Source organism: Protobothrops mucrosquamatus, unplaced genomic scaffold (genome assembly GCF_001527695.2).
Source record: "Protobothrops mucrosquamatus isolate PMUCROS unplaced genomic scaffold, P.Mucros_1.0 scaffold791, whole genome shotgun sequence".
In the NCBI taxonomy this organism is placed as follows: Eukaryota; Metazoa; Chordata; class Lepidosauria; order Squamata; family Viperidae; genus Protobothrops; species Protobothrops mucrosquamatus.
In genome coordinates this window covers 225,806-237,621 of record NW_015387058.1, presented here as the reverse complement: position 1 = coordinate 237,621, position 11,816 = coordinate 225,806, and the positions used below count along the sequence as shown (strand labels likewise).

Here is an 11,816-nt window from a genome sequence, read left to right as displayed (position 1 = left end):
TACTGTAAGTGATGGCAGGTATCAGCTTGTAGACAAAGGCGGCAAAGAACTAAAGGATTCTAGAGTTAAATTCAGAATAGATCAAATGAAAGAGAAAAAAAACAGAGCATCTGAAAGACACAGTAAAAAAGCCAAGAAGGAAATAAAAAGACATCCTCTCCGGCTGCCAACACCCAGAGAAGCAGGGATTAACACCAGATAACAATCAGGCAAAAAACAATACACTAACCAAGGAGAAAAGCACACCCCCAGCAAACTGGCAGGGCAAGCTATTGCACCTAAACAGGCAGTAAAACCCACTCTCACTTGCATTAGTTAGTAATGAAACATCTACAAACAAACAACCAAGATCAAAAAGAATGAAAGACTCCATAGTTCAACCCTGAGCTACACCTATTCTCTTCTGTTGGTATCACTGAAATAAATGAGTGGGAATGTTTCTGAACTAAACTATTTTCCCCACTGGAGCACTAAACTAGCCAGTTCTCTGTTGCTGGCTGTAAGACAATATCTTTAATTAGTCTGACAGTGTCAGACGCTAGCATTTCTTTAGGTCATTCCCTTCCATCTAATTAACAGAGAAAGGCACAAGCTCCTCCTTACATCAGCAGCAGAGGCACATGGATGATGATCATTGCAACTCTTGCTTCTGGTGGTTCCATTAGTTTTTCCCCCAGAAAAAGCTTTTGAGCCAAAGCTATTGTCAAACCAAAGACATAAAGCACAGGAACATTGGATGATACCAGCATCTCAGGAATTGGACGATAGTATAAATTGGATAACAGTACTTGGATTGCAATTCCACATTTGCATTATGGCAAAACAAGCAGAGGAGTGCAACTAACTGGTTTATTTCAAGCAAGAAATAGGCTCAGCTCAAAGAGCAAAGGGAAGGGAGGAATTGCAGCTACATGGGTATACTGCTTCCTGTCTTGATAAAGGTAAGGTGACCAACTTTTTTACAATGAGAAGGAGGACACAAATAAATTGAAGAAAAAAAAGTGAGTCTAATGTGTGCGTGTGTGCTGTGTTGTGTTTCGGTAAGAAGTAAACAAAGCCACTTGTGCGCGGCACACTCTCTCAAAATAATTCTCCTGTGCGGAGCGCATGTGTCTCATAATTGCGTCTCACTGCACTGTACCGAGCCTTGACGAATCGTCATGTCAAATACAAATATGTCATATCACACGCAACGGATCGGATCGGCATCGATTGAATACAGAGATTTACAGATTAGTCTTCAAATATCGAAAAGGAGGACATGTAGGAGGACACTTTTCGAGAGAGGACAGAACTTACAAAAGAAGAACTGTCCTCCCTAAAGGAGGACGATTGGTCACCTCAATAAAGGAGCAATCTGGGAAGCAGTCAGGGAGAAAAGGAATAGAAACACACAGGAGGCCTAGTGAGCTGAATGCAACCAGAAGCTGCAGAAACGAGCTTACTTATTAGAAGCAACTAAGCTACACCCACCTGCCCAGAGGCCTGGGGGACCTAAGTGCAATCCCTCCCTTTAATTAAGGACTCCCAAATCCAGCTCCCGGTGCTTTCCATCTTCCCCACTACACCTGACCATCATGGACAGAAGTTGGATCTGTGGACTGGATAGCACAAAAGAGCGAAGATGCTGAAATAGTTTCAGTTCAATGTAGGAAGGGGGAGATTGATCAGAGGCCGGCTGGAGGCACATCCTTTGCTGTTGGCCTGCACTGTGATGCTGCTACTCAGCCTAGTTCTTATCAGTTATTTATTTATACACACACACTCTCTCTCTCTCTCCTGCAGGGCCCTTTTGTGCACATTGCAAGCATCTGTGCTGCTGTTCTCAGCAAGTTCTTGTCTATCTTCTGTGGGGTTTATGAGGTAAGTGTTCTGCATGCTCCATCTGGTTTGAGAGTGCGATTGCTGGGGGAGAGAGCATTATAGACTATTGATGATGGCAGCAGAACTGAGGACATTAAAATGAAACAGTAAGTTCAGGAACAAGAAGCTGCACAACACAGGAAAGGACAGAGAGAGGAGTATTAGGTATCTCGACTGTAATTATGTCCAGCAAAACATGGAGGAATCACTCAAGAATAATGTAGTGCAATTGTAATTGTACTGAAAAAAAATCAGGAGCAATGTTTGGCTTTATTTCTGTGTAAATAAAAGTTTGGAATTAGTTATAGGGGAACAATTTGAAGAGGCAAACTGGCAGTCTGGGATGGGCTTTTAATATTCTGCACAGTTTCCTATCCTCACTCTAAGACTGAATTTTACTTATCCTGTGGAGTATCAAATCATTGCGCCTTTTCTCCTGATAAAAACATAATTCCAAACTTTTGCAAACACAAATATGCAAAAGAGCCAAATATAAACAAGACTGGCTATATCTCTGTCATATATGCTGGTTGTAAAAAGACCAGCATAATTTGGGACTGAGGGTCTTTACTTCAGTCGTTACCCTTATGGAACAGAAGTGGTTGAATAGATGTAAATAAGAATGACTTCCCCCTCCCCATTCTTGTATTAAGAGCAGATTAATTGAGAACAATTAACATGCAAACTGCGCTTATAGCTATGGCTGTTGTAAGCAGCTATGTCTTGAAGGCTGTGATTCTAGAAGTTTCTTGCTTCTAACCCTAGCTGCAGAAGTAAAATAAAGCAACAGCTTTATGACTCGGCCATGCTGTATTCTTCCAGTGGCTGATAACAAACGCTAGCCTTAGATGATTTATTTTAGGAGTCATCTAATCAATCTCAATATTAATAAATAAGACTAATGCAAAGAGAATACAGGAAATGGGACCAAGGCAGGAAGAGACTGAGTTCTTGTAGATCCTGGCTGCCCTTGCTACTAAAGCCGACTGACAAGGCTCTAAAAAAAGGCTGGCTTTGCTGCTGGCAGATGCTTAGCATTGAGCAGCAGGAGAAGAAAGGACTAACTCTTGCCTGTGCTCACTCTAACCCTGGCATGCCTCTCTCTGGCTGGGCTCTTTGTTCCAGAACATGCATAGGCAACTGGACTTCCTGGTGGCCGCTTGCGCAGTTGGCGTTGGATGTTGCTTCGGGGCCCCTCTTGGAGGCAAGTGCATTCCTGTGATCATACAACATGCTGATGCTCCAGGCTGAGGACATTTCTGGAAGGAAAGATGTGTTTTCTTTGTAACAGAGACAAGAACTCTTTAAGGCACAATGGTGCCGCTATTTTATTTCATGTAACCTTGCAGGGAAATGAAAAAGAGCTGAATGTGCATCCTGTGGAAATCCACAAGTAGAGGTGGTGCATGGGATGGACAATCAAGAAATTATTTCCATGGCAATTACATATATTTCTGTTTTCAAGGTCATGTTCTTCTACGTTTTAGGCAGTACCTAGAGAAAATGACTATCCCAGTGGTGGCGAACCTATGGCACGCGTGCCAGAGGCGGCACTCAGAGCCCTCTCTGTGGGCATGCATGCCATCGCCCCAGCCCCGCCTCCCCCAGCAGCCCCCTCCTCACCAGCAGCCCCCCTGGAGGAGAGTCACCCCTGGGTGCGGCACACACGGAGCAGTGCAGGCAAGGACATAGCCAGCCAGCAGGGACAAGACTCCGTGCTCGCACTCCATAGCGTGCAGATGATGCTGCGGGGTGTGGGCGGAGGGCATGGCTGCCATGGCACTGCAAGGCTACCTGGGCGATCTGCTGTGGTGGGCCATGGAGGTGGTGCGTGGCCCTGCAAGCGGGCAGGGCAGGGGGCGGGCAGGGGCGGAGCAGGCAGGATGGAAGGCGGAGTGGGGGCAGGGGGCGGTTTTTGGGCACTCAGTCTCTAAAAGGTTCGCCATCACTGGACTATCCCCATTATCTCCCCCATTTGTTTTTGTTTTTTTAAGGAAAATAGGGACTTTAATTAAAATGCGTTACTATGTACACATATATACTGCAGGCTATTTTTCTTTCCACCATTACCTTAAAACTGCCAAGTCAGGTGCTAAAAACACTTTGTTTTTACAGCTAGTCTATAAATAACAAGTATAGTCATAACAATGGTAAAATAATGCTTTGGGTTAAAGACCTTAAGCAATTTTGTTGTTGTTCAAGAAAGATAATTTTATCTATAGGCAGTAGGGAGACAGTGATTTTTGGTATGAGATTAAGGATCTTAGTCATTTTACAAAGATTAAATATTAGATGGGAGATAAACAGACTGCGATTTCAGTCTGGCAGCTATTTTCCAAGAACCCAATAAATTTAAATGTTGCCATACGTAGGAATGTTTCTTTTGAGGAAATGGGAAGTTTGTTTAATGCTGGTTTTATTATTTGTTTGTTTGTTTGTTTGTTTGTTTGTTTGTCTATTTAGATGTTTCTGTGAGCTGCCAAAATTTAGAGTTCAAAAGATGAGTAGTCCTAGAAAGCTTTTAAATAAACAAATAGCCGATATTAGACACTGAAGAAACACAATTGAATCCATAAGCTAATTATAGCAGATTCTTTATCAAGTTGCCAAGAGCTGTAAATCTGATAGCAGCTTGATTCCCTCTTTTTTTTCCACTTGAATCAAAAGCAACTTTTCAATATATTCAGTGAGACCATGTCAATTCTCACCCATCCTCATTGTTATACTTGCCATGGTGGATCATTATTTTCTGAAGTGACAGATAGGTATAATTTGGAAAGTTGGTATTTGACTTTTGCAACTTTTCCAGATTTAATTTGGAAATATATACTTGAATGGATAGCAATAGCACTTAGACTTACATACTGCTCCAAAGTGCTCTAAAAACACTCTCTGAGAGGTTTACAAAGTCAGCATTTTGCCCTCAACAATCTGGGTCCTCATTTTACCGACCTTGGAAGGATGGAAGGTTGAGTCAACCTCGAGCCCATCAGGATCAAACTTGAGGCTGTGGGCAGAGTTAGCCTGCCATACTTTATTCTAGCCACTGCACCACCATGGCTCCTATGTATATCTTAAAGCCTTATTTTTCCCCCCCTATCCTGGTTGATGAATGGTAAGGTTTTTTTTTAAGGTTGAACTTGTTGATTAAGTTAATAAAAGTAATACCCGGCTTTGTTGCTGTTTTCCTCACTGAATCCTCTAAATTAAACAGAATCTGTGTTTGGTAATGTTAAAATAAGGCATGAACTACAAACATGAATTTGAAGTGTCTGTGTGAATTTGAATGAGATCTCTTTAGTAGATAGAATTCAGTACTGATAATAATCCTACTCATATAGTGATGACCTCTTGGGTTACCGACTACATTTTGGTGGTTTCAGCAATTGTCTTCTTGAACTATGTGCTTCTCTGAAGAGAGGCTTTGTTGCTGTTTTGTTTCTTCCTTCTTATTTTTTTATTGTCTGTGCATGGCAGAAAATCATAGGAATTGGGCAACAAATACAAATTGAGTCAAACCATTTCAGCTCCATCTAAGGCAGGGGTAGGCAACCTTGGCTCTTTTATGATTCGTGGACTTCAATTCCTAGAATTCCTGAGCCAGCTTGGCTGGCTCAGGAATTCTGGGAGTTGAAGTCCACGAGTCATAAAAGAGCCAGGGTTGCCTACCCCTGATCTAAGGAAAGGGTTTCAGCCAGATATATTGCCTTTATGGCACATCCATGAATTCCAAATGGAATAGTTCCTACCATTGTAATTATAATCTTTAATAGTTCCTAAAGTGGTACTTCCCTCATGAGAGCATCAATCAGACAAGAAAGCTAATGTATGCAAGTTCCCATACACAATATTCTGTTCATTGTGTTTGGACTTTTAACAATTCAAAGTAGTACAAAGGCTATACTACAATGGGGTTTATTCTAAATTACTGATGTTGTTTCACACGTACTACTGTAATTGGGAGAATGCTGCAATTCCATTTTATAGCACATTCTCCAGGTATGGATATTCACAGACATGAAGAACGCCTCCAAATTCCTATACCTTCAAACTGGAGTTCTGTGATGTATGAAGCTATTCACACCATACGCTTCTTAACCAACTGTTGATATACAGCAACCTTTTTGATGTTTTAAAAAATGTTGGACCTGAAAAGCTGAACGTATTTTGTTTCTATAAGAGTTGTGCATTCAGATACAATGCACCAATTTCTTGCACAAATGTATTGGAATTTGTCTGAGCCAGAATGACATAAAACAGAAACAATGACATATATAGAATATATAAATGGGTCCAAGATGTGCTACAGAACATCAGCTGATTGTCTTGACATATTAGCTTCCAATCCTCTCACTCCTCTTCTTTCCTGTTTTTTCCCCTCTCTCTCTCTGTCTCATCTCTTCCACTAGTAGCAGCCATATTATTACACAGATGTCCTGACTGTGGGATGTGCAGTGGGGGTTGGCTGCTGTTTCGGGACACCACTTGGAGGCAAGTGGCTGCTTGCTTTTGTCTAAATTTTCCCAGACGTGTCACGTCTTCTCTCTTGCATCATGCTTTAGTCTCCATGTATAAAGTTCTTTATTATTAATAATATTATTTATTTTATGTGGATAGCACTTTTCCTTTCCAGGGTCCTATTGGTCATCATTTTCCATCCAGTTAAAAAACTCTCCATTTTTTTAGAACCCTAACAGTATGAAGATTAGAATTCATTCATGGCATCTTCTCATGCTGCTCCAATACATACTTAACTAATAACCATGTGGACAAGGTCAATGCAATGTTTTCAGAAGCACCTTGTCACTAGGATAGGAGACAGTGATGTCAAATTGGAATGGTGGGGGCAGCTTCTATTCCACCAAAACACAGGCTTTCAACATTCATTGCAGATAACCCTGAAGATCTTTGGATTTTTTTCAGTAAGAAAACGAATTTTAAAATCAACCTCAGTTGATGTAAGGCAGAGGTCTCCAATCTTTGGGCACCAGGGACCAGTTCTGTGAAGAGATTTTGTTCCGCAGACCGGAGGGGACGTGGTTTTGTGTGCTGCCTGCATCCCGCAGATGGGGATTTGCTTGTTTGTGCGGCCTGGTTGCTGGCATGCTGCGGCCCAGTACCGGTCCATGGACTGGGGGTTGGGGACCCCTGATGTAAGGAATCAGTTAGATTCTGTAGTCCCATCCAGAATTTCTTGTGAAGTGAACTTAATATATAATCCAACCTCAAAGGGTTTTTTCAATAGAAAACATTCTCTCGATGGTAAAAAGTTGGGAAACTAGTGAATTAACATAAAGGATGATTCATGGAAATTCAGTCTTGCCTTATACCTATTCCTATGTGGCCTTAATTCCAACTTTAAAAATGAAACAAAACAAAAATCTATTCCAAAATAAAAAATAAATTAAAAGTAAACTTCACCTTCATGCCCATTTATTCTTGTAACTGAATCTCTTTTGCAAATGCCTGTTTTGGGGAGTGATGGCTGAGGAAAATATTATTTGGATGCATTTTGTGTGCATAAACTGTCTTGTACTGATGAGAATTTTTATCTACTCTGTAGGTGTCCTCTTTAGCATTGAAGTCACTTCCACCTATTTTGCAGTCCGTAACTACTGGCGTGGATTCTTTGCAGCCACATTCAGTGCCTTTGCTTTCCGAGTCTTTGCTGTCTGGAACAAGGATGCAAGTAAGATGAGAAGACACATCTCCTCCCAGCCTCTCATGTGGCTATTGCTCCCTCCAACAATTAGCTTTACACACAACTTCTACAAAATTGTGGGGATAGTGATTAGAGGAGGTCTGTGCAAGGCAGAAAGGTTTTTAATAACAACAGAACCATTTTTAACAAAGTGGTATTTAGGCTGAATAATTTCACTCTTATGATTTTTTTTTACAGTGAAGTTCTTAAAATTTAGATGATGGTAATAAAGAGTCTTCTTAGGGTATTCTCATTGTTTGGGTACCGAAAGCCTATCTTCATGTTCTTTTTTTCTTATCTGCTCACCCTGGTTGTCTCTTCTCTCCACCCCCTCCTCCCAGTCACCATCACAGCCCTCTTCAGAACAAACTTTCGCATGGATTTTCCCTTTGACCTGCAGGAGCTGCCGGCATTTGCTGTAATAGGGTAAGCCCATTGGAGCACACCTAATTGCAGTACGGGCAGGTGTGGGAATGAAGAAAGGCAAGCCTTATTGAAAGTTCTCGGTATGAAACAGAGTTAAATTAGAAGGTTCCATATTAGAAAAAGGTAAGGTCTCTTTTGAGTCATACTCATCTCTCAAGGGGATTTCATAGAAATGTCCATGCAGTTTCTTGGGAATAGTATAGAGGTGATTGGTCATTGCCTTCTTCCCAATACAATTCTAACTCTTCACATACCAGTGAAGCTGCCTGATATTAGCACAGTTGAGAGAAGGAACATAGTTTTGTTTTTCATGAATGAAGGCAAATATACGTGTTCCAGGATAATATTGCAGGATCCAATATGGGTCGGTCAGTCTAAACCTCTGGTCCACATGCAAGACCACACTTAGAATACTGTACTGCATCCAGTTTTGGTCACCTTGATATAAAAAATATGTTAAGACTCTGGAAAGAGTGCAAAGAAGACCAATTAAAATAATTAGGGGGGCTGGAGGCTAAAACATATGAAGAATGGTTGCAGGAATTTACTAGTGTAGTAAAAAGAAGGACTAGGGGTGACATGACAGCAATGTTCCACTATTTGAGGGGCTGCCACAAAAAAGAGGGGGTCAGCTTATTTTTTAAAGCACCAGAAGGCAAAACAAGAAACAATGAATGGAAACTAACCAAGGAGAGAAGCAACCTAGAACTAAGGAGAAATGTCCTGACAATGAGAACAATAAACCAGTGGAACTGTTTGCCTTCAGGGGTTGTGGTGCTCCAATACTGGAGGTTTTTCAGAAGAGACTGGACATCAATTTGTCTGAAATGGTGTGGAGTCTTCTGCTTGAGCAGGGGTTCAGACTAGAAGACCTTCAAGGTCCCTTCCGATGATGATGATGATGATGATCTTTTAGACTTGTGCTGGAGCCAATCTTTAGGGATCTTCTCTCTACCAGAATGTGTCCTTTGGGTTATTTGATGCATTGTATTTATGTGGTATCTGGTTGAGTATGGCTTTCTATTGGTTGGGTGTGGCTTTCTATTGGCATGATTGGCATGTTGATTGGTTGATAGGCATGTTGATGGCTGATTTCCTTGTGCTGCAAGTCCTTGGCTCCTAAGTATCTTATAAGGTGGTGGTAAATCAGCACTCCTGTTGACTGACAAGGAACTGTTCTGTTTTTGTTTTGGAGAAACAGAGATTACACTCTGTTTTGGGATGATCAGACACAAAAGAGAACACTAGATATTTGTTAGATTTCTATTCTGCCTTTTCTACAAATTATATGAACAGTCCCTTCCTCAGTTTTAGAGACTTATGAGCTAAGTTGTGCTGAGAGATGGTGAACTTCCATGACTGAGAGCAAAATTCCAGTAATCATCTAACATTTTTGGTTGTGCAGTTTATCATACATACAGGGTTGAGAAATACCGCAGGTGCAGAAGGTTGTTTTGTTGCAATTCTTCGTTTGTATCCTGTACCAGAAATCTTTTTAATCAAAGCAAGCTTTGAAATTCACTCCTGACAGAATTCATTCAGTAATTACTTTGCAACCCTAATGGCATGTTTACATATATTCCGTTTAAGAAAGAGCTGCAGCTGATATTCTAGTCTTGGTTTTGGGACCCCAAACTTTTTCAGGCTTTCCCAAGAGTTTTGATGCTGAGTTGCAGTTGTAGGTTCTGAACCTTTAAGCGAAATAACTCAAAAAGTAGTGATTCCTCCAACTGCCTTTGGACCTGTGGCAGCTAAAGAGCTTTTGTTTGTATGGGTTATATTTTATTGATATTCATTTTATTAAAAATTAAATTCAATAAATCCGCTGCCACAATTGCTACTCCTGATAGATTGTTTGGATTTTAATACTGTATTATTTTTCAACGTAAGCTGATAAGTAATTTTGATTTTGTAGAGTATTGGGAGAAACACACACACACACCTGTGTCCTAGGACTCCACTTTAAGAAACCCCACACTAGAGGTTATATTGGGAGACATTGTCTCAATTTTATGATCATATGAACATCTAACTACTGCAAAGCAAACTATGGGGATATATACTTAAAGGAGGAAGGCCATCTCTGCAGTATACAAATCACAGCAGATTAGAATTATGTTGTTAGAGATTGAATTCTGAGGTAGTAGACTAGGTTTTATGATTTTAAACTACAGAAAATGGATAACATTTCTGAATATTTGCCTTGCAGTAAATCAGGATGCAGGAAATGGGCTGAAACCTCTGGTAATGATACAGCCATTTTTTTTTTATTTGCAGAGTTTTTTTTAAAAAAAAAACCTCATATAAATTAAGCATTCAAATGGTCGCCCTGAACCCAGGAAAGTTATGCACCATTTCAATATTTTTATCATCTTAATCAATAAGGTTTATTTCTCTCTGGTTACTTATGCCTTCTGGATATACTGCTGAACTTAAATAGAAATGAATGTGCAGAATTCAAAATGGCATATATTTTGCTATTTATCCTTGAACCTTTCTGGAAGAATCTGATTGGTTGTTGAGAGATTAGCTATAGATTTTTTTAAATCTAATTTTAACAGCACTCTTATGTAAATTCAAAGCCTAGGATTAATTTCCCCTCCCAAATCTTCTATTATAGGATCTGTTCTGGTTTCCTTGGAGCGTTTTTTGTTTATTTCAATCGACAAGTGGTTTTATTTGTCAGACAACATGCTACTCTAAGTCGGTTCCTAACCAAATAGTGAGTATGCTCTGCTAAATTGTTATATTTTAACTTTATTAAATGTGTTATATGTGTTATGTTATATTATATATACACATACACTCTCACACAGATTAGATAGCTATAGCTATAGCTATAGACATATTCCTAATAATTTGGTGTCAAGGCTAGACAAATTATCTATAAAATAACAAGTCAACAGCCATCTCTGCAAAGATGGCACTTTTCCTACATTCAGATCTTTATAGGAAAGATTGAAACCATGTTTCCTTTTCTATAAGATGTAAATTAACTTGGCTAGCATTAAAATTTTTAATGCCTTTTTTAATAATTAGAGGAACTATAATTCAGGAAATGTTCTTAACATAGGAAATTAAAAAATATATTGTCTTAAGGTTTATTGTGATTTAAGAGGTTAAGGTAGATGGCCAATTGAAATATTTATTTTTCTCTTGTAGTAAGTAGGGCAGTGTTAAATTAAAGCTAGAATTGCTATCAGGTAGAGTTAACAAATCTGGGCTGTAAATATACTAGAGACCTCCAGATGCCAGCAAAGAAATAGATAACATTCTATCTCTTGACTACTGTCTAATGATCGTTTGATTTTTTCAGTCCAGATCTGGAAATTTAGATTTAGAGAAAAAAGTTCAAGGGATAGACAAGTGGTAGAATCTGCTGAATTATGCTCTAGTTCAGGTTAAACAAAAAACTCTTCCAAGAGATTAGTGTTTATCTTACATCCTGATAGGTGGCTTTTTTTTATTTAACTCACACCGATGTCTAGCTAAGAGGAAAAAGTTCAACACATTCTCAGGAAACAGTGTTGAAAGCGCTGGCTGAGTCCTTGCCTTCTAGATGGCATTTGCAGCATCTTTCAGAGACCATTGTGAGAATTTAATTCCTGCTTTTTTTTTCTTTTTTCAGCCGCCTTGTGTATCCTGGGGTGATAACTTTTGTGATAGCATCTGTGACATTCCCTCCTGGCTTTGGACAGTTTATGGCTGGAGAAGTGAGGGTTCCACTTATCTGAATAGTTATTTATCATGTAACTTTGCGGTGTTGTTCTTCATTGCCTGAGATTTTAGGACAGTGTACAAATATAAATAATAGATTTAATAAAAG

General features: G+C 39.7%; 1 protein-coding gene across 1 annotated transcript in view; it reads left to right on the top strand.

The window, feature by feature from the left end:
• The window catches only part of CLCN1 (chloride voltage-gated channel 1), a 64,373-nt gene that overhangs the window by 27,828 nt on the left and 24,729 nt on the right, over window positions 1-11,816 (top strand). Inside the window, 6 exon segments of the mRNA XM_029284651.1 lie at window positions 1,685-1,863; window positions 6,276-6,354; window positions 7,427-7,552; window positions 7,906-7,990; window positions 10,611-10,712; window positions 11,619-11,703. Of these exon segments, the coding sequence (XP_029140484.1) occupies window positions 1,685-1,863; window positions 6,276-6,354; window positions 7,427-7,552; window positions 7,906-7,990; window positions 10,611-10,712; window positions 11,619-11,703 (656 nt within the window).